We start from the raw sequence: 24,011 nt of genomic DNA on the forward strand, positions 1-24,011 counted from the left end.
AATAACACAGTAAAAAGCAGTTATATTTGCTTTGAGACCTATGACTAATGGAATTGGGATTTGTGAGAAAAGTGACTTTAATGCTATGCAAAGTTGAAGTTCTCATACATGTTGTAAAAACATAAAACTAACATTTTTGGTGCATGTGCATAAGAGAAACTAACATATCTTGGAACTGGAAATTTGAACAAGGAATGCTATGCAGATGACTTTTTTCTTTTGTGAATTTTTAGTGCCACACAGCGGACAGGATGAGGCCGATCTACGCCTGTGTTCTGGAGCTGAGGGTTTCTGTCTCCTCAAAAATGAGGATGATGTAATTCTGGACAAGAACCATGCATACTACTACCAAGTACAGGCTCAGCTTCACATTGTAGGTGCTGATAATTGTGACTTTGTAGTGTGGAACAAAAATGACATCTTTGTGGAGAGGATTTTGCCTGATGCTGAACTCTGGGACAGCATCATTCCCAAAGTTGAAGAGTTCTTCAGGTACTGTGTCCTTGCTGAAGTGTTGGGACAGCAATTTACAAAGAGTGAAAAATCAGGTCATTGTGTGTGTGTGTGTGTGTGTGTGTGTGTGTGTGTGTGTGTGTGTGTGTGTGTGTGTGTGTGTGTGTGTGTGAATTTTCTCTATTATGAGACTTATGAATTTTAAATCTTAGATTTACTACTCTATTATGTTTTTCAGTCTGGTTTAACTATATTATCTCCAGTGTTGTTAAAATGAATCAAATGTTCTTGTGTCTATACATGTATTTCCATAGGTATTCATAGTATGTAACTGTAATACACACGTGGACAAAATTGTTGGTACCCCTCAGTTAAAGAAGGAAAAACCCACAATTCTCACTGAAATCACTTGAAACTCACAAAAGTAACAATAAATAAAAATTTATTGAAAATTAAATAATCAAAATCAGCCATCACTTTTGAATTGTTGATTAACATAATTATTTAAAAAAACAAACTAATGAAATAGGGCTGGACAAAAATGATGGTACCCATAACTTAATATTTTGTTGCACAACCTTTTGAGGCAATCACTGCAATTAAACGATTTCTGTATTTGTCAATGAGCGTTCTGCAGCTGTCAACAGGTATTTTGGCCCACTCCTCATGAGCAAACAGCTCCAGTTGTCTCAGGTTTGATGGGTGTCTTCTCCAAATGGCATGTTTCAGCTCCTTCCACATATGTTCAATGGGATTCAGATCTGGGCTCATAGAAGGCCACTTTAGAATAGTCCAACGCTTTTCTCTCAGCCATTCTTGGGTGTTTTTGGCTGTGTGTTTTGGATCGTTGTCCTGTTGGAAGACCCATGACCTGCGACTGAGACCAAGCTTTCTGACACTAGGCAGCACATTTCTCTCCAGAATGCCTTGATAGTCTTCAGATTTCATCGTACCTTGCACACTTTCAAGACACCCTGTGCCAGATGCAGCAAAGCAGCCCCAAAACATTACTGAGCCTCCTCCATGTTTCACCGTAGGGACAGTGTTCTTTTCTTCGTATGCTTGGTTTTGAGTCTATGAACATAGAGTTGATGTGCCTTACCAAAAAGCTCCAGTTTGGTCTCATCTGTCCAAAGGACATTCTCCCAGAAGCTTTGTGGCTTGTCAACATGCATTTTTGCAAATTCCAGTCTGGCTTTTTTATGAGTTTTTTTCAGCAGTGGTGTCCTCCTTGGTCGTCTCCCATGAAGTCCACTTTGGCTCAAACAACGACGAATGGTGCGATCTGACACTGATGTACCTTGGCCTTGGAGTTCACCTTTAATTTCTTTGGAGGTTGCTCTGGGCTCTTTGGATACAATTCCAACGATCCGTCTCTTCAATTTGTCATCAATTTTCCTCTTGCGGCCACGTCCAGGGAGGTTGGCTACTGTCCCGTGGGTCTTGAACTTCTGAATAATATGAGCCACTGTTGTCACAGGAACTTCAAGCTGTTTAGAGATGGTCTTATAGCCTTTACCTTTAAGATGTTTGTCTATCATTTTTTTTCGGATGTCCTGGGACAATTCTCTCCTTCGCTTTCTGTTGTCCATGTTCAGTGTGGTACACACCTTTTCACCAAACAGCAGGGTGACTACTTGTCTCCCTTTAAATAGGCAGACTGACTGATTATGAGTTTGGAAACACCTGTGATGTCAATTAAATGACACACCTGAGTTAATCATGTCACTCTGGTCAAATAGTTTTCAATCTTTTATAGAGGTACCATCATTTTTGTCCAGGCCTGTTTCATTAGTTTGTTTTTTTAAATAATTATGTTAATCAACAATTCAAAAGTGATGGCTGTTTTTGATTATTTAATTTTCAATAAATTTTTATTTATTGTTACTTTTGTGAGTTTCAAGTGATTTCAGTGAGAATTGTGGGTTTTTCCTTCTTTAACTGAGGGGTACCAACAATTTTGTCCACGTGTGTAAGTCTCAGATCCTCGCTCCACTCTTGGACACTGGACTAAAGGTCTCTCTGTTTGTTGCTCACCTGCAAATGTGGAAAGAGTACTGAAAAGTTTCACTACTTAAGTGAAAATTATTTAAAGTGCAAGTAAAATGACTACTTCAGGAAATTACTCTATATCTCCATTATCTGTAGTTTTTTTTAAAGTAGTCAATTTAAAGTAACAATCAATCAATCTTTATTTGTATCGCGCCAAATCACAATATACATCGCCTCAACGTACTTCAGAGACATTACAGAAGGGGGGAAGAAGGGGGGAGAGAGAGGGGGGAAGAGGGGGAGAGAGAGAAAGAGGAGAAGAGGGGGAGAGAGAGGGGAGAAGAGAGGGGAGAAGAGGGGGAGAGACAGAGAGGAGAAGAGGGGGAGAGGCAAAGAGGGGGAGAGCGAGCGAGCGACCAGGCATAGCTGGAAACACTGTCGTCATCAGGCGTTGTCAGGCTCGAGTACTCAATTAAAAGTGCATTTGTCCTACTTCAATAATGTTTTTATAATTATGTATCCTGATTACATTTCACACATCCAGCACACGTTAGCTAAGCTATCTCCTACCTTAACTGTCTTATCTTTCATACTGACCAGCTCATTCAGTAATCTACACCTCGGCTCACCTGTCTTCCCTGCAATGGCATCATCTAGTTCATGTTTTTTTGATTTTGCTGATGAAAAGTCTATCTTCACAACTGGAGCAGCATGAATCTAAAAGTTTGAGAGGCAAGGAGAATAGAAGCGCTCTAAATGTATCTTTGAAATCAGTTCACACTGACAAAAAAAACTACATCATATGCATTTGATTACCTTTTTGACTTTTGACGGCATTAACCACTTGCACTGTCCCATAGTACAAGATTCACTCGCTTTAATTTTAACACCTGCTTCAATGGCAAACAGAACTGCCCCGACATGTGAGCAGGATTCTGACAATCTGTTAGTAAAAAGGACAGCGAAAGGGAATTAGTATGCATTTACAGATAAGCTCTGTTCATAGTGACATGCGCAGTGATACGAATAAGTAACACAAAGAGCTAACAGGCTGCCTTGTTTATAGGGTTTACGGGGAGAACCTAATTTTACATACAAAAGCTGTGCTTCTCTGCTTTCTGAACTTTCTCGTAAACACCAGTTCTCCATGTTATGATATATAACACACATTGACTGTTTACCACTTAAAATAAAGTCACTATAAGCTAATACCTCACTGGAAACAAACTAGTGATCTTCAGCTCAGACGACTCACGATAGTTCTGTGTCACATTTTCATGTTCACTACTGAATGTTTAAGCAAGGGGGACGGTGGCCTAATTTTGAATGTTTACATGTTGATGAGATGTTCATTTATAATGACTTACCCTGCCATGCAATCACAATGTGCTGTAACGACTTCTCTGTTTTCTTTAGCCCCGACCCACATTTTCAAAGGTGTCTCATTAGACCTCTGAGAATGGTTGACCAAGAAACATTAGGTAGAAACTCGTTAGTATTTATGATTACCCAGTTAGCAGTTCTGAACTCTGCTTATCTCAAGTCACATTAGCCCTTTCTGTATTTACAGTAGTTGGACTGCTTCGGTTGAAGCTAAAAGGAGCGCTCGTTTTGTTCAGTGGGACCGCGCAGGGGGGCGGTGTGTTTTTTTTTATACATTCAGAGAAACAGTCCTGGTTTGGTGAGTAGAAATGGTGAACAAAAACGAGTGCTCCTTTTAGCTTCATGCTAGCATGCAAACCGAAGCAGTACAACTGCTATAAATACAGAAAGGGCTAATGTGACTTGAGATAAGCAGAGCTCAGAACAATAGACGAAGCACTGTGGTATTCATTAACTTCATTAAAATAATTATTTACCGTTTGGCGTATAATGATCCAGGGTGATGATCAGCCGGTCTGCCAAGTAAGACTGCTGTACTCGGGCCAAAGACGAAGTCCGTCTTTAAACTCGAAGTCCGTGTTTGAAAAATAAATGCGGAGGGAAAAAACACACACGTGAAGGAGAGAAAATACAAGGCGGAGGAGAGAAAATAAAAGGCGGAGGAAAAAAGCACACAGGCGGAGGAAAAAACACACACGCGAAGGATGTCCCCTTGGGGGCTCCGTATCTCTGAGCTGCATCGGGCCACATCACCTCATCCACATCACAGGCTATATTCTCCCTATAGACCCTATAGACCTGTTTCACCCGCATCTTTTGGTGCCGGAGAACTCGGTCTACTGTGGCCAAGCTGACGTCAATGTTCTCAAAGTTGACATTATCGGCAATGACTTTGTCTCTGATCTCCTGGAGTGTGATGAGGTTGTGCTCACGAACCATATCCACAATGAGGGTTTCTTGTGAGCTGTAAATATGGCAACCCTCCCGCCTCTATGTGGCATTCTGTCAACTCTAAAGAAAGAAGTAACGTGTTGTCAATTGACATGTTTTGCAATAGCAACTGAGATGAAACCAATAGACTGCTTTCACAGGCTTGTAAAACTGTATTGTGACAAAGAAAGCAATAGAGTACAATACCTGTTGTGTTGTCTGCATGCCCTGATAATGGTGGCCACTGTGAAGCTACTCAGGTTTGGACGGACTCTTAGTCCTGCTTCAGCCATTGTCATGCCATGGACAATGACATGGTCAATGACTGTTGCTCACATCTCGTCCGTAATGATGGTGCGAGGCTGTCTTGCTCTTCCTCCTGGACCTTCTCCTCTCCCTCGTTGGCCTCCTCTCCCTCATCTGACTCAAATTCCTCTTACCCTGACTCTGCCTTCATCCATTGTGTTTGTTTGAATCTTCAGCAAACTGTGCACTCTGAACTTGTTTTTATACGTGTGGTCACATCATTAGCAACAAGTGTCTTCAATTTCGAGTTGTTGTGTGTAATGAATGACGCCAGGTGTGTTCATTGTGCTCAAATATTGCTGACTGTGGCAAGCATTTTGGGTCACACGAGCTTTCATTTGAGAATATGAGCAGAGTTCTTTTGCAACTTGTGTTTTAACAAGGTAAAATGTGTTTAGATTTATGAGAACGGAGGATTGTGTTTTGTGAATTGTGTCTTCATGTGAAATGTATTTATGATATTGGCAAATGAGGGCTAGATTTACTAAATGTGTTTAGACAATTGGTCATGTCGTTTAGAGGATTGGCTTTTGTGTTTTAGCATTTGAGAAAAACTGTAAACTGTTGAAACACATTTTACACCAAATTTATTCATATTTCACAAACATCTCCTTTTATTTAATAGAGACGATAAAATTTAGCTTTGATATATTTCTCACATTACATACAATTAGTGACAGTTAACAAATAAAAGTGAGATTTTAGGGATTTTTCATGAAATGACCGATTTCTCATCTCATTCCAGAAGTCACATTAGAAAAATAAACATGATCTGATGTGAAATTAATGACAGAAATTGAAGTGAGGAGCTCAGAAAGGTCAAAGGATGTTCAGATTAAATGTGAACTCTGAGCTTAACAAGCTGCTGCTGGACCTTTGAGGACTAAACTGGATTTATCTTCAGTTTGTGGCCTCAACATGATGTGATCTAAACCCAGTAAAATGTGCTTCATTAAACTCTGTCTGGGCTCCAAGGCTTCAGTTGACATGTTTCCAGGACACTTTGTTCTCATCAGCTCAATGTGCTGCAGGTAGAGAAGCTCAACAACTTTGACTGCAGCTGGAAATAGAAAGTCAACTGAAATAGAATCCTGCACCGACACAAACATCCTGAAACTTCCTGCACACTCTGCAACCTGACATCAACCTCCAACAGATCATGTCAACATTAACTGCACTTCTCCATCATTCAGTGTGGAGCTGCAACACTAAACACGGTCCATCAGAGTCTCTGCACACCAGCTGCTGCTTCAACATCTGGATCATCAGGACACACTTCTTCCTCTCACCACCAATCTGGTTCTGGACTCCAATCTGGTTCTGGACCCCAATCTGGTTCTGGACCCCAATCTGGTTCTGGACTCCAATCTGGTTCTGGACCCCAATCTGGTTCTGGACTCCAATCTGGTTCTGGACTCCAATCTAGTTCTGGCTGCCAATCTGGTTCTGGACTCCAATCTGGTTCTGCACTCCAATCTGGTTCTGCACTCCAAACTGGTTCTGCACTCCAAACTGGTTCTGAACGTGGTGACTCCCATCTGTAGAGAGAAGAATAAAGAGCAGAGGAGATGAATGAGTTTGATGAGCAGCTCATCAGGACTTCAGACGTGTTCAGAGCAGCAGCTTCATGTTAACGTGTTGGAGTGAACACACTGAGCTCCAAGCTCACACACCTGCACACACTGTCAGCATCAGGTGTGTTTCTCTGCACATTTCACTGCAGTCCACAGTGGAAACAAACTGCTGACAGTCATCAAGCTTCATTACTGCACAAACTCTTCACTCATGGATTTCCTGCTGCTCCATTTAAACCAACAGTCTCTGAGTGTCCATCAACATCTCATCTGCTCCAGAAAAACTACCTCACAGCCTGAGTCCAGTCTAATTACAAACCATTTTTTGGATATTTTTGAAAACTGAGACAGCAAAGACACAGGTCTGTAATTTGATCAAATGTGTTTGTCACCATTTCTATAGATTGGGACCACCTTAGCCTTTTTCATCCTATTAGGAAAAATAGCTGTTTGGAAGGATTTATTCCATCTATAAGTAAATGGTTTGAGGACACAGTCCATGACTTCCTATATAAGTGCCATATCAATAATATTATCATCTGTAGATTTTTATCTCTCAAACTTCCAGACCACTTCTAATACATCACTCTCACAAACTCCACCAAGGAACATTGAATTGTTGCTGTTGAATGTAAACTCATAATAATAATCTACATGGATAATTTCACTGCTAAATTTGGGGCGACATAAAGAAATCATTAACCTCATTAGCAATTTTCTCATTATTTTCAATCAATAAATTGTCATTATTTATAAAAAAAAATGTTGGAGAATGATTTTTTTTATGGTTCTATTGAGCTCCAGGTACCTTCATGTTATTTTGGTGTCTTAGCAGCAGTTGATCGTAATAGATGTCAGTTTGTTTTCATATTTATTGTTCTTGTCCTTCTTATCCTTTGTTCTGTGTGATTAATTCCCTATAGAGACCATTTTTCTTTTTACAAGCGTTTTCCAACCCTTCAACCATGGGTTTTCCTTCTTTCTAGGATTCTATCTATGTTCTTTTAATAGGAAAATATACCTAAAAATGCATCATGATTGATTGGTATCGTCTCCATAAACTTCCAGCCAGTCATGAGGTCTGCCTTCGGTGCCATGATTGCCTCTGGTGATTTTATTCTAACTAAACTACTAGTCTGTGTATTTGTTCCTATTTTTAACTTTTTCTAATTAATGATGTGTTAAGAGACATGATTAATCATTGAGTTTTTGTGTATCTCGACAATATTCTGATTTATTCACAGACCCTGGAGGAGCATGTTGGTCATGTGCGCTGTGTCCTGGAGAGGCTCCTGAAGAATCACCTTTTCGTTAAGGCTGAGAAATGTGAGTTTCACGCAACCACTATTTCTTTCTTGGGTTACGTTATCTCTCCCGGACAGATCCAGATGGAACCTGGGAAGCTGACCGCAGTACAGCAGTGGCCGGTCCCATCAACTCGGAAGCAGCTCCAGCGTTTCCTGGGTTTTGCAAACTTCTATCGATGGTTCATCAGGAATTACAGCAAGGTAGCAACACCACTCACAGCACTAACATCCACTCTCAGACCGTTTCAGTGGACCCCGGAGACTGAGCGAGCTTTCCTGGAGTTAAAGCACCGGTTCACCACCGCACCAATACTCACGCAGCCAGACCCCGCTCTCCAGTTCATCGTGGAAGTGGATGCCTCCGACACTGGAGTGGGGGCAGTCCTTTCACAACGTTCTCCAGAGGACCAAAAACTTCACCCCTTTGCCTTCTTCTCACAGCGGCTCTCAGCAGCAGAACAAAACTACGATGTGGGTAATCGCGAGCTATTAGCTGTCAAGTTAGCCTTGGAGGAATGGCGACACTGGTTGGAGGGGGCAGAGCAGCCATTCATAGTATGGACAGATCATAAAAATCTGGAATATGTTAAGTCAGCCAAGAGACTGAACCTCCGTTAGGCTCGATGGGCGTTGTTTTTTGATCGTTTTAACTTTTCCCTTTCCTGTCGCCCTGGTTCGAGGATTGTCAAGCCTGACGCCCTCTCCCGGCAGTTCACAGTGGAGGAGGACACTGGGGTCCCGCACTCTATTTTACCGAAGTCCTGCCTCGTCTCCTCCCTTACCTGGCAGATTGAGGATGACGTACGTAGAGCCCAGAGACTGAACCCGGTCCCATGTAACTGTCCCAAGGGGAGAATGTTTGTGCCTGAGTCTGTTCGCCCCCAGGTTCTCTAATGGGGACATGCCTCTTGGATCTCCTGCCATCCTGGGGCAGCCCGTACCCTAGAGGTGCTCTGCCGGAAGTTCTGGTGGCCAACCATGACCGCGGACACCAAGGAGTTTGTTGCCGCATGCTCCACCTGTGTGCGGAGTGAGACCCCGAATCAACCCAGCCCTGGCCTCCTTCAACCGCTCCCGGTTCCTCGTCGTCCCTGGTCACACATCGCTATGGATTTTGTCACCCGTCTCCCTGTCTCCTGAGGTAACACAGTTATATTCACCATTGTTGACCAGTTTTCTAAAGCGGCTCACTTTGTCCCCTTGCCCAAGCTCCCCACAGCTAAGGAGACCGCCGAGGCGCTGGTCCAGCATGTGTTCCGCCTCCATGGGATCCCCCAAGGACATTGTGTCGGACCGCGGACCTCAGATTACCTCGGAGGTTTGGAGAACTTTCTGTGACTCCCTGGGAGCTAAGGTTAGTCTCACTTCAGGGTTCCATCCCCAGTCCAATGGCCAGACCAAGCAGACCAATCAGTCGTTAGAGGTTTTTCTTAGTTGTATGGTGTCTGAGAACCCGTCCTCATGGAGTCAATAATCAGTCAATAATAATCCACTAACTATTGTAAAAATATCATCAGTGTTGCAGCATCTTTGGTTATCCTGCTCGGTTTTACAATTAACGGATGGAAACTCAGACTAAACAGAATATTAACAAACTCTGTGGTTTTCACATGATCATTAGATTTTAATAAATCAGTGTTAAAGTCACCACAAACCAAAACAGTCTTATCATTATGATTTCCACGTACAGTTTTTCACAATTGCTAAAACACTAAACCCCATTCTCTGAACCAAATTCTCAGTGGCCTAAACTTATTCATCGAATCAAACACTCTTTTGGCGAAAACTTAAACACTGTTCAGGTCCTATGCTGAATTTGCAAAACTCATCTGCTCTTTTTTGCAAAACCTGAGACACATTCTCAGTCACTAAACACATTTCACCACATTTTTGCAAAATTGTAATCACTGGCGGCAAAATGTGAACACAACTCCAACACAGCTGTCATCTTTTACACACAACTCAAAATTGAACACGCATGTCTCTAATGATGTGATCAGACCAAGTGGGAAGGATAAAAGCCAGTTCAGAGTGCACAGGTGGCACATGTGCTTCCATGGACAATGGATGGAAAAATACAGAGAGGCAGAGGAGTTCGCGTGAGAGGTGGTGGACAAGGAGGAAGAGGCAGAGGACGAGGAAGGGGAAGACCGAGAACAGTCATCACGGATGAAATTCAGGCAACTATTGTCCACCATGTCCTGGTTCATGGGATGACAATGAGAGAGGCAGGACAAAGAGTCCAACCCAATTTGAGCAGGTTCTCTGTCTCCTGCATCATCAGGACATTCAGAGAAGACAACAGGTAATTGTGTCTTCGACATACATGTATTTACTGTATATGTTTTTGACATCAAGAATACTACTGTACTTTACTGTAAGTACTGTAATGCATATTACAATACTGTTTTTACTGGCTGGATATGTTTGTAAGTGCATTTTCCTCTTTGTAGATTTGAAAGACGACCACATGAGGGAGGAAGGCCTTCTATGTTCTCCCAACAGCAAGAAAGACTCATTGTTGACATGGTCCTTCAACATAATGCCATCCGACTCCGGGATATCCAGCAGAGAGTGATTGAAGACCATGTCAACTTTGATGGAATCAATAGTGTGTGTCTGTCAACTACTGATCGTGTCCTCCAACGAAACAGACTCAGCATGAAACAAGTGTACAGGGTACCCTTTGAGCGAAACTCTGCAAGAGTCAACGATCTAAGATATCAGTATGTGCAGGTAAATGTAACCTACACACACTTTCCGCACTGATGCTTTCAGTACAACTGTCTGCTCAGAGGCCGACTGTTACTGTAGGCTAGTAGTTGCAGTTGCTCCTTTTACAGTGCTGTAAACTATGTTGTATGTAAATCTGGACTGTATACTGTAAATACACTATTGAAGTAGTCTGTCTTTCTGTATTACTTACTGTACTAAACAACTTTTTATCTATTTTTATAGAGAGTGTTTGAACTGGATTCCATGGAAAGGCCCCATGAATACATTTTCATAGATGAAGCAGGGTTCAATCTGGCAAAAAGGAGGCACAGAGGCAGGAACATAATTGGTCAACGTGTCATTGCGGAAGTCCCTGGCCAGCGTGGTGGCAATGTCACCCTTTGTGCAGCCATAAGTAACTGGGGGGTTCTCCACCGTCATGCAAACCTGGGGCCATACAACACTGAACATCTCCTGGCATTTCTAGGTGGTCTACAGAATGTTATGACGGAACGTGAGCAGCAGAATCAGCAAGAAGTGCATCCTATGTATGTCATAGTTTGGGACAATGTGAGGTTTCACCATGCTGTCCTGATTTGTGAGTGGTTCACTCACAACCAGCGCTTCATCAAGGTTTTCCTTCCACCCAACAGCCCCTTCCTGAATCCAATAGAGGAATTTTTCTCTGCATGGCGGTGGAAGGTCGATGACCAACAGCCCAACACCAGGGAACATTTATTGGAGGCAATGGAACAGGCCTGTGATGAGATAACTGCAGAGTCTTGTCAAGGCTGGGTTCGGCACACCAGAGGGTTCTTCCCCCGTTGTCTGGCAAGGGAAAAAATTGCCTGCGATGTAGATGAAGTCCTCTGGCCAGACCCCGCACAAAGACAAGTTGTTGGAGACTGAATCTCCATGACTGTGACTATGCAGTAGTGTGCTTTTGTTTAGTTTGTTTTGTATTTATTTTTTGTTATGAAAGTGAATTTAGATATCACTTTGACTTCAATGATTTATTTTTGCTGAATACATTTACAGTAAAATAAACATTTTCTGTTCACTACATGGACTGCGCACTGTGTCCTAAGTTATTTCATGTAGTGTTGATCTGAGGTGAACATGTTTTTACTTGCTGTGTGTAAGATCTGAACGCATAGTTTGGTTTTGAACACAGGAGAACTGGTTTTGAGGTGATAGTTTGATTTTGACAGAAAAGTCTTGAGGTTTTGTGAATGTAGTTTGAAATTTTGGATTTGTGTTTAAGGTTTTGAGAAAATGGGTGGAGGTTTCAAGAAATGTGTTGTAGCAATTGTGAAAAACTGTAAATCATAAATCTTTTTGAATTACACACACACACACACACACACACACACACACACACACACACACACACATATATATACACACACATATATATACACACACACACATATATATATATATATATATATATATATATATATATCTGCTGTATATAAGCAGCATAATGAGTGAAGTTACTGCAAAACATTATTTCTGCAGCCCTTTGATGTCCTTTAATGTTAAATCACATTTTCTCTGCTCCATTATTTTCTTTGCCATGAAATCAGGACTCATATGAACCAAAATAAAAACCAGAGATCCTTTCTCAGATGGAAAACATGTCATCTCTGACAGCATTTAAAACTATAATGGTCACAAATAGTCCCACACTAATGTTCCTCCATAGCAACACAGTGAGTTGCTGTTCCAGTCTGGGTCACATTCTAGGATTTTCTGACAGTAAAACTAAGAGTGACATCATGACGGTAGCTGAAGACAGACAGCAATGTTCATCATTTGAACTTTTTCTCTTAACTTAAATGGGACACGTGTTGAGTCATTGTTAATTTAACAACATGGTTCTGAATTTACCTGTTGGCTCCGCCCACTCCTGTAATGTCACCTGGCTGTAGTTTACTCCTGCGGTGAGGACTGAGGACTGGATGGAGTCAGAGCTCCATGGATCGGACAAACGGCTCAAGAACATCATTCAATCATTTACTGTTTTATGAGGAATTAAGAACATATCGGCGTTTAATCGGCAAACTCCGGCCGAGGATGATTTTTTTTTAAAAGAGCTATAATCTACAGATTTATCAGCCAGCCAATAAATCAGTCAGGTCCGACTGTTTACCGTCTTCCATGTGGAATTGTTTGGTTCTGTCACTACTGGATTAACTGTCCATTTACACAACAGTAAGTCTACTGGGACAAACTGCCTGAAATGTGCTGCCAGAGACATTTCAGGGATTTAGAGTCATTCTGAGGGGCAGATGTGTTAAAATTTGAAATAAGATTAATCATGATAATGATTAATCAACATTAATGTTGACAGCCTTAATTTTTACTGATTTAAACAGTGAAAATGTGTCATTTTAGAGGAAAACACCGGAAAACATTGATATTTGTAAAAGTACATTAATATTGAGCTTCTTTTTTTGGTTTGTGTGTAAATTGTCATTTTGGCAGCAAACATTGAAAAAGAACACACTGATATTTGTAAAAGTACATTATTGTACAAACAAAAGGATTTACAGTTTGATCCTCTTTTTATGGTTTGTGTGTAAATTGACATTTTTTCTCCTGATTTGATTCCAAATTCTGTGGAATTGAACAAAAGGATCCAACATGTAAAATGAGAGTAAATGTTGAGAGAATGACTGAATGTAAAGATGCTGCTGTGAAATAAGAGGCGCTGGTTTGCAGGCTTCAGTCTCACTGATCTCAGAGCTGTGACAAACATCACACTGATCAGCTGATCACTGTTGGAATGAGACAACAAACAGTGAGATCAGATCTGATGGACACTCTGATGAAGGAGGACCACTGTCTCTGCACATCTGGAAGGCTGTCAGCTGGAATCAACTTTATTTCCTCAACACATCAACAACAGTCGGCTTCACATCCATCAAACACACCATGACAACAAGCTTGTGGCTCCTCTGATTGGCTGACTGCTGTCTCTGTGTTTCTGTCTCCATTCTGCTCTCACAGCTTCACTGAGAAGCTGCAGGTTTACAGGAGACACTGGATCTTTGCTTTGATACTGACTGTGTTTAGTAGAAAACTGCTGGAAGCAGCAGAGACTGATGGAACCTTCTACTGACCTCAGAGTCTTCAGGCTGCAGTCTGGACTCTCCATAAGATCTAACAGATGTTTCACTGATGATTCCTGCAGGTTGTTCTGACTCAGGTCCAGATATTCCAGATGTGAGGGGTTGGACTTCAGAGCTGAGACCAGAGAATCACAGCTGATCTCTGACAAACTGCAGTGCTTCAATCTGAACAAAGAATAAAAGATGTAGATAAAATCATTGATGATCCATCAGATGTGTTCAGGTTCTGAATGTGCAGATCAACATTACTTTGTCTTCATCAATCAGCTTTTCTCTAAAAGCAGCACAGTGACTTTGTCCTTCTCTTATTGTGGATCATCATCATGTCAGCCTTCTACACACATCATCCACATGTCAGCACAACATTCATCCACCTATTCATGTCCACACATCAGTAACATGCTGCATCATCAACAGGATCAGGATCAGTCAAATAAAACTCAACACAACCAAAGAAATATTTAGACTTCACTCACTAAACTTTGTCTCTTCAGACTGATCTGAGTTCAGAGGATCTTCTGGATCCAGATGTGACTCTTCAGCTCAAATTACAAACATTCATTTGCTTTAACAACTAACACTCAACATTTTATACACTTTCTGATACAAACACTCCACTTTCGTCACAACAAACTCAATTTAGGACAAAAACAGAAAATGTGAACCAGAGCAGATTTACAGCTTCATGGATGGAAGTTCTGTTGAACAGAAATGAGCTTCAGTTGTCATTAAACACATGAGATCTCAGTGTTGGGCAGTAACGTCATTACAAATAGCGTCGTTAGTAGTTTAACTACATTTTTCTGTAACGACGTGATAGCGTCGTTGTTTACAAAATCAAATAACGTTTCAACAGCTTAGCTAATCTTTTGGTCATGTAGCGCGGTAGCGAACGCAAAAAGCTACATTAAAAATGCTGAATGTTGAACTGCTTGATGCAGAGCTTTCTGCTCTGCTGCAGTCTCATCTCACACTTTTAAGGATCAGACAGTGACATCCTCTCCAAACGCCGACATGTCTGTGTCGACCAATAGAAGCGGAGGAACTGTTGATGTCGTCATTCAACAATCCCTTCCACTGGATCCACACACACACACACACACACACACAGACGCTCGCTTCAGTTCACTGAGAGATGGCAGAGAAGGAGTCAGAGTCACCGTGGCCCTACCTAAATAGTTATATGAGTTTTTGTGAAAAAACGGAGAAAAGTTGTTTTCAGATGCCTACTCAACTTCAAAGACGTCAAATACAAATCAGAGAACCCATATACAGGTGACTACCGAATATGCACAACCAGCAGCAGTTAGCTAACCACCACATGTCAACCGTAGTATAAGATGCACACACAAACGAGCTACTTTTCAACATCTAAAATTCGCGTGGCAGTAAATTAATTAAATTAAGCGTAAGGTTGTGGTGGCAGTGTGTGAATATGTATAAATTGGAGGATTAAATAATTAAACTGATACATATAGGAGGGAAGAGGTACGGGAGAAAACAAGGTAATAGTAAAACCAAAATCTGTCTTCTTCAGTATTACTGTTAACACTAATGAGCAAATGGCTGAAAAAAATAACAGAAAGGATAGCAAAAGTGATGGCATAAATGATTAAATATCTTAATCTTACGCTCAAGACCAAAATTGAGTTAAGTAGCAGTGGATACAGCACTTTGGGAAAGCATTGAATGATTTTACATAGATATTAGACTTAAGAAATAAAACTTGATTTAATACCCAACGTGAATACCCAAATTATGTATAAAATTGTCTTACTATAACATTGCTTACTTTATATGGAAATGATATCAAATGCAACCTATTATACCCTCCAATGTAAGTGGTGTGTTAATATAAGCTACTGCAACTTAATTATCAGATACATTATGTCTGCAATACAAACTAAAAAGAAAATCAAAACAATGATTTCTACTGTAAAAAGGTTGATTCATTTTAAATATAGCTCCACATATTCCTCAGTGCATCAACTTACTAAGTTTGGAGCACTGAGAACAAAAATGATGGTTTAATAATAAACAAGTCAGCATTTTCTTGTCTCCGTTTGACTGACTTCATTAGTCCCTGAAATTTTTTGGTAAGAAAAAAAAGTAACTTGAATGTATTAAGCTACTTTGGCCATATTGCTGTAGCTTAGCTTGCTACATTTCTGTGGGTCATAGCTTCAGTGTAGTAAAGCTTGATTTAACACGCAGTAGCTGCTAGTTTAGCTCATTATAGTTTTCAAGTAGCTTGCCCAACACTGTCAGATCTACAACAGCAACAGACAGTCAGTGAACTGACCTCAGAGTCTTCAGGATGCAGTCTGGACTCTCCACAAAAACACTCAGATGTTTCACTCCTGAATCCTTCAGGTTGTTCCCACTCAGGTCCAGATGTTCCAGATGTGAGGGGTTGGACTTCAGAGCTGAGACCAGAGAATCACAGCTGATCTCTGACAAACTGCAGCTCTCCAATCTGAACAATGAATCAAAGATGTGAGTTGAGGAGACAAAGTTCCTGCTTGAAATCATTCAGAGTTTCATCATGAGTTCAGAGCTGAAGAAGCTTCAGAAGGTCCAAGTTTAGAAAATGGAAACTCCAAGCAGCTGAAGCCAACAGGATGCAGCTTCAAACAGTCCAACAGAAGCAGTGAAGAAGAGCTCTGATTAATATTAATGACAACATGCTGCTGCTTCAATAAAGATGGAGTGACTTCAGCTCTGAAACTCTGCAGCTCCACCAGTGGCTCCATCCACACAAACTTATGCTGAGCAACAAACACAAGGAAAAACACTCACACATTTATTTCACTTTCTGCTCACAGTCACACAAACACACAAGAAGGAAACGTGGACAAAATGAGGCTCCAGACTCTAAAAGATCTTCATGTTCTGGAACCATGGAGACCTTTCCATCAGGACTCTACATTCACATCATTTCATTCTTCATCCATCTGTCATTGATGGTGGAAAGTGTCCATCACAGTTTTCAGAGGACCAGGTGATGTCTTGTAATGGGTTGAGCCAGTGAAGTGGAGAGGCTGGCGGCTATGGAATAAATTTCCTATCATAATTCAAGAGCATTTTAAATTGATTTGAGGGCAGCATTTATCGATTTCATTCTCAGATTTCGTGATATTGTCTCTCAGAACTCTGCTCTCGCGCTCAAATTTGCTCTGTGTGCTCAAACTGTGTCCTCGCACTCGGTTACGATGCTGCTTGTGCAGATTTCCTGCGCTCAAACTCAAACTCAAACTCTTCCTCTTACGGAACTTCTGCTCACGGATCTCTGCTCTGCTCTCGGATTTTTTGTGTATCAACGCTGTCAACCAATAGAAGGCCGGCGAGCTTTGACCAATCACATTATCCCTGTTTGTATACGGGTGCGTTCGCTGTTTTCTGAGGAGCGTCGCATACGGGCGAGCACTCTTTCAACAGGTTTTATCCACTCCCTACCTCCGGGGCTGTAATAAATGTGATTTCTTTTATTTTTTGACCACTGTTGGAATAAAATATCATTCAATGCATACAACAGCGTCCGAGCTTCTCATTAAAACGGCTATATTGTATAATAATAGCGGCATCGAACGCTGCTCTTTGAGGTGTCCTGGTGGAGAAAACAATGTCACCATCCTGAAGCTAGCAGCGGGACAGCAGATGGCTTGCTAAAATGGACCGGCAAAGTCGAAGCGCTCAGGCAAGTTATTTTTAAATTCATTTCAGATAAGACAATGCGCCAATATGCACTGCTTTCTTTTCCAACAGACCCTGCTCAGACGTCATATGTTTGAAAGACTGCAAACCAAGTTTCAGTATGTCATCAGTCATCCTGACTTGGACCTTGACTATCTAAACTTCATGTGCACCCATGAATTGATGATTGAACTGATGGAATTACTTGCTCATTTTCTATGTTCTGTCTAACCAGACAGCACAGTTCTATTAAGCCATGTACTATATCCAATGGCAACTCCATCTGGTCTGCTAATGCATCAGCAAGTATCAATTCATGGGTGCACATGAAGTTTAGATAGTCAAGGTCCAAGTAAGGATGACTGATGACATACTGAAACTTGGTTTGCAGTCTTTCAAACATATGATGTCTGAGCAGGTTCTGTTGGAAAAGAAAGCAGTGCATATTGGCGCATTGTCTTATCTGAGTGTACGGACCTCATTTGCACATTAAACATAACCTGAAACAAGAATGCTTATATTTAACATTTTCAGCACCACTTCCTGATGAGGATAGCATCCGATTATTAATGATATAAATCGTTCTCAAAACAAAACAAAGAAAATACAGGGATATATAAATACATTTTGTATGGTGTTCATGTATGTTTAAAACCAGGTATATGATCAAATAAATATTTTATAGTTTTCATTAAAATTAATTAAAAAAATAACTTGCCTGAGCGCTTCGACTTTGCCGGTCCATTTTAGCAAGCCATCTGCTGCATAGACATATATAAAGAGTAGACGCCACAGACGAGTGGGGGGGCCGCCATCTTGGTCTGGTCACCTGCTCCACTCAGCGCTGTTTGACAGCGCATTTAATCCATCTTAACTCTGAATATTAAAACTGATTTTCATACTTTTTTTATTTGCTGCAAACATCATACATGGATCTATGATACAGGACAAATGGTTTGGGATATTTTAATATTCATAGCAGGATTAACAGTAATAGAATATTCTGATATTAAGCTCGACTGTAAACAAGTATTTTGCAAACACTGTAAGCAGATTATAGCAGCAAAGTCAATTATTTTAATAATTTGAAGAGACAATATATGATTACGCTATATATATATAAAATACTGACTAATGAACACATATTTCTATATAAAACAATAGATAGAAGTTATATATCAGAGAAAATGAATATATATAAATCATAGATGGAGTATCAACATCATTCACACATATATTATAAAAGTTATAGATCAGAGAAAATCATACTACATATATAAATCATGTATGAAGTATTAATATAATCAATATATCAGAGAAAATTATTATATAAATCATATATAGACTATCAATATAATTCATATACGTATGATTATATATATATATATATATCATATAGATGTACAAAGCAGAGAGAATAAAAAGTAATGTAAATGTAAATTCTCAAGTTAACACAAGAACATGACATCCCTGCCCTAAACCACATTTACACATGTACAAACGTTTTACAGCTAAAACCAATGAACGAGGACTGTTTTGCAGAGCGTCTTTCTCGTGCTCCCTTTCTGCAGGTCAAGACAGGTAAGTTTGGCAACATGGTGCAGCCACGGACACAACCAATGACAACAAGCTGGAATGATGGTTGTCGATACCAAACTGTCTTTCTTCAATGTGTTCCCCAAGCAGAAAAACCACCTCCATTCCAATCTCCTCCCAGACGATGTGACTGTTGACACCTTTGGAGCTTGTTTTGCTGAAGCCTGGAGAATCACCCTCTCTGCAACTCTCAGCACCTTATAATAATAATAATAATAAAAAGATATTTATATAGCACTTCACACAGGGCTAAAATACACTTTACAGTACAGAGAAAATAAAGAACAAAGCAACTTTAACATGCAAATATAAAAAAATAAACAAGATTATAAAATCCAACCTTCACTGTGCCTTGTGATGGAATCAGTAGGCCTCCATTGTTTTTCAGAGCTAGAAGGTGGGAGCTCTCATCAAATGATGATGGTACAGCATCTCTGACCAAGCTTGCACGGCACACATCACCTTCAAAATGAAAATGGAAGATTTGGGAGAGTCTATACAAAAACATCTTACAAAAGAGGTCAAGAGGTTTTCTTCAAATTTCTTACAACCTTTCTTCAACAAAACTCCAATTTTGATGCATATCTGTTAATAATGAACCAAAACTGCTTAAACTGTGAATAACCTTGTTTGCAAACTATTCTACAGTCAGATGTTCAGTTGTTTGTATTTTTAAGTAAGTGGGTGGGTATGACACTTTAGAGCTAGCTTACTGTTGTTAGGGTGAATTACATGTGAACAATACAGTCTGTGCCACCTGTGTAAAATTCGCTGGTCAGTGTTATACCAGTAATATATATTTTAGCTTTCCTGTGTCAGTTGTAATCTAAGTCAGTGGAATATGACTTATAAAGTCTCAGTTCACAGACGGGTCAACACCGGCAGTAAACATAGCCTAGCTAGCTGGCCATGATTTCACTGGTGGGCATAAATACAGCACAGTAATATTCCATTCACAAAATACAACCAATAGTAATGTTCAATCTTACTTGTGAAAAGTAATCCCTCGTGCCCTGTTTTCGACGATCCGGCGATTTGAACACGAATATGCGGCACAGTGCTCTGGCATCTGGTTCTTTCTGCTGCTGAACTGTAAGTACGATGACCGGACCAAGATGGCAGCCGTCCCCGAGCGGCGTCATGGTGACATTGTTTTCACCACCAGGACACCTCAAAGAGCAGTGTTCGATGCCGCTATTATTATACAATATAGCCGTTTTAATGAGAAGCTCGGACGCTGTTGTATGCATTGAAGGATATTTTATTCCAACAGTGGTCAAAAAAATAAAAGAAATCACATTTATTACAGTCCCGGAGGTAGGGAGTGGATAAAACCTGTTGAAAGAGTGCCTGCCCGTATGCGACGCTCCTCAGAAAACAGCGAACGCACCCGTATACAAACAGGGATAATCTGATTGGGCAAAGCTTGCCGGCCTTCTATTGGTTGACAGCGTTGATACACAAAAATCTGAGAGCAGAGCAGAGATCCGTGAGCAGAAGTTCCGTGAGAGCAAGAGGAAGAGTTTGAGTTTGAGCGCAGGAAATCTGCGCGAGCAGCATCGTAACCGAGTGCGAGGACACAGTTTGAGCACGCTCAGAGGAAATTTGAGCGCGAGAGCAGAGTTCTGAGAGACAATATCACAAAATCTGAGAATGAAATCGATAAATGCTGCCCTCAAATCAATTTAAAATGCTCTTGAATTATGATAGGAAATTCATTCCATACAACTACCAGCAAAACCGTGTACAGCAACCATAGTATTCTGGCCGTTACAGTCTTCAAACTCTTTTCTCAAACACAAACATCTTCACTTTCAAATGACTCAAAGCAGAGAAAAGAAGAAAATCAGCAGAAACTCCAGCAGAAAATCTTCCCGTTGCTCCTGATAAATGACTTCAACTCTTCATCAACTCTCACAACTTCTGCTGCTGGATTTTCTGCTCATTCAACAACTGATGGATCAGCTTCACCTTTCATCAGCAGCTAAATCAAACGGCTGCATCTTGGATTTCAACATTTCACTTTCTCAAACATCACATGGCTTCATCCAAGAGTTGAACCAGCAGATGATGAATATTAGTTTCTGTCTCTCAGGATGAAAAACTGCTTCAATTACAGCTCAAACAATCAGTCCACTATTTGATGAGTCCATGGACAAAACATCAGAAACATTTCCATCATGGTTGGAGTCATTGATCCAGTAAAACACCAAACTGGTTCCAGTCTGTCCACTGTCAACACTTTCTGCTTTCTGTCACATTAAAATGAATATTTGTGCTTTGGACTCTTGTTGGAACAAAACCAGACATTTGAAGACGTCACCTTCAACTCTGACAAAGTGGCTCAACAGTTTTCACTCTTTTTACCTTTTAGGCTTTATTTACATCACTGACAGGAAAATAAACCAGAAAATAATCCTGAGTTGCTGCCTGGTTTCAATCTGAAGTGTAGAAAAACATGAGGTCAGATCTGAGCTGAAGATCACGTGTTTCAGAGTTTCACAGTCAATTATTCACTGGAGGATTTTTCTGCTTCTATTGAGCTTTGAAATGTGCAGCTCAACATTTCTCTGCCACAGTCAAAGGACTAAAGCAGAGAAGAAGAAAACAGACGTTCCCATGAAGACCCTCAGTGTGGATCAGTAGAACATCAGCCTGATGGCTGCAGTTTAGAGTCACCACAACTTTACATCACATTCATCTCAGAGCACAAAGAAAACATGATGTCTGACCTCAGAGTCTTCAGGATGCAGTCTGGACTCTCCACAAAACCACTCAGATGTTTCACTCCTGAATCGTGCAGGTAGTTCTTACTCAGATCCACATGTTCCAGATGGGAGGGGTTGGACTTCAGAGCTGAGATCAGAGAATCACAGCTGATCTTTGACAAACTGCAGCTGAACAATCTGAATGAAGAATAAAAGATGTAAGCTGAGGAGACAACGTTAATGCTTGAAATCATTCAGAGTTTCATCATGAGTTCAGAGCTGAAGAAGCTTCAGAAGGTCAAAGTTTAGAAAATGGAAACTCCAAGCAGCTGAAGCCAACAGGATGCAGCTTCAAACAGTCCAACAGAAGCAGTGAAGAAGAGCTCTGATTAATATTAATGACAACATGCTGCTGCTTCAATAAAGACGGAGTGACTTCAGCTCTGAAACTCTGCAGCTCCACCAGTGGCTCCATCCACACAAACTCATGCTGAGCAACAAACACAAGGAAAAACACTCACACATTTATTTCACTTTCTGCTCACAGTCACACAAACACACAAGAAGGAAACGTGGACAAAATGAGGCTCCAGACTCTAAAAGATCTTCATGTTCTGGAACCATGGAGACCTTTCAGTCAGGACTCTACATTCACATCATTTCATTCTTCATCCATCTGTCATTGATGGCGGAAAGTGTCCATCACAGTTTTCAGAGGACCAGGTGACGTCTTCAAACTCTTTTCTCAAACACAAACATCTTCACTTTCAAATGACTCAAAGCAGAGAAAAGAAGAAAATCAGCAGAAACTCCAGCAGAAAATCTTTCCGTTGCTCCTGATAAATGACTTCAACTCTTCATCAACTCTCACAACTTCTGCTGCTGGATTTTCTGCTCATTCAACAACTGATGGATCAGCTTCACCTTTCATCAGCAGCTAAATCAAACGGCTGCATCTTGGATTTCAACATTTCACTTTCTGAACATCACATGGCTTCATCCAAGTGTTGAACCAGCAGATGCTGAATATTAGTTTCTGTCTCTCAGGATGAAAAACTGCTTCAATTACAGCTCAGACAATCAGTCCACTATTTGATGAGTCCATGGACAAAACATCAGAAACATTTCCATCATGGTTGGAGTCATTGATCCAGTAAAACACCAAACTGGTTCCAGTCTGTCCACTGTCAACACTTTCTGCTTTCTGTCACATTAAACTCAATATTTGTGCTTTTGGACTGTTGCTGGAACAAAACCAGACATTTGAAGACGTCACCTTCAACTCTGACAAAGTGGCTCAACAGTTTTCACTCTTTTCACCTTTTAGACTTTATTTAATCACTGACAGGAAAATAAACCAGAAAATAATCCTGAGTTGCTGCCTGGTTTCAGTCTGAAGTGTAGAAAAACATGAGGTCAGATCTGAGCTGAAGATCACGTGTGTCAGAGTTTCACAGTCAATTATTCACTGGAGGATTTTTCTGCTTCTATTGAGCTTTGAAATGTGCAGTTCAACATTTCTCTGCCACAGTCAAAGGACTACAGCAGAGAAGAAGAAAACAGATGTTCCCATGAAGATCCTCAGTGTGGATCAGTAGAACATCAGCCTGATGGCTGCAGTTTAGAGTCACCACAACTTTACATCACATTCATCTCAGAGCACAAAGAAAACATGATGTCTGACCTCAGAGTCTTCAGGATGCAGTCTGGACTCTCCACAAAACCAATCAGATGCTTCACTCCTGAATCCTTCAGGCTGTTGTTACTCAGGTCCAGATGTTCCAGATGTGAGGGGTTGGACTTCAGAGCTGAGACCAGAGAATCACAGCTGATCTCTGACAAACTGCAATCATCCAATCTGAATAAAGAATCAAAGATGTGTATAAAATCATTGATGATCCATCAGATGTGTTCAGGTTCTGAATGTGCAGATCAACATTACTTTGTCCTCATCAATCAGCTTTTCTCTAAAAGCAGCACAGTGACTTTGTCCTTCTCTTATTGTGGATCATCATCATGTCAGCCTTCTACACACATCATCCACATGTCAGCACAACATTCATCCACCTATTCATGTCCACACATCAGTAACATCTGCTGACCTCAGTCCACTCTCTCATCAAAGGATCAACATCAAATCTCTTCATTCTTTCATTTATTCCATCACCTTCTTCTTCTGTGGAAATCAGCTTGCTGACTTTGTCTCCTTCACATCTT

At 40.7% G+C, this 24,011-nt stretch overlaps 1 protein-coding gene and 2 long non-coding RNA genes across 11 annotated transcripts in view; 1 reads left to right on the forward strand and 2 right to left on the reverse strand.

The window, feature by feature from the left end:
• The window catches only part of LOC127537557 (uncharacterized), a 101,639-nt gene extending 95,419 nt beyond the window's left edge, over positions 1-6,220 (forward strand). Inside the window, exon 3 of the long non-coding RNA XR_007947287.1 lies at positions 6,096-6,220. This is a non-coding gene — a long non-coding RNA (uncharacterized LOC127537557). The remainder of the gene's footprint in view (positions 1-6,095) is intronic.
• Positions 1-24,011, reverse strand: part of LOC127537549 (NACHT, LRR and PYD domains-containing protein 12-like) — a 127,713-nt gene that overhangs the window by 94,392 nt on the left and 9,310 nt on the right. For 3 of the 9 annotated variants that reach the window (XM_051960131.1, XM_051960129.1, XM_051960136.1), the window contains exons 8-10: positions 23,479-23,652; positions 21,819-21,992; positions 16,100-16,273 (exon numbers count right to left, since the gene is read on the reverse strand). In XM_051960131.1, coding sequence (XP_051816091.1) covers positions 16,100-16,273; positions 21,819-21,992; positions 23,479-23,652 — 522 coding nt within the window. Of the gene's footprint in view, positions 1-6,316; positions 6,603-13,788; positions 13,963-16,099; positions 16,274-21,818; positions 21,993-23,478; positions 23,653-24,011 lie in introns of those variants that run through there. The other 6 variants (XM_051960134.1, XM_051960137.1, XM_051960130.1 and 3 more) reach the window with 5 other exon arrangements.
• Positions 18,923-20,232, reverse strand: LOC127537558 (uncharacterized). The gene is made up of 3 exons (XR_007947288.1): positions 20,076-20,232; positions 19,427-19,548; positions 18,923-19,283 (listed from the first exon to the last, which is right to left on the reverse strand). It is a non-coding gene; the product is annotated as an uncharacterized LOC127537558 (long non-coding RNA).

The sequence above is a fragment of the Acanthochromis polyacanthus genome, chromosome 15 (assembly GCF_021347895.1).
Source record: "Acanthochromis polyacanthus isolate Apoly-LR-REF ecotype Palm Island chromosome 15, KAUST_Apoly_ChrSc, whole genome shotgun sequence".
Lineage (NCBI taxonomy): Eukaryota > Metazoa > Chordata > Actinopteri > Pomacentridae > Acanthochromis > Acanthochromis polyacanthus.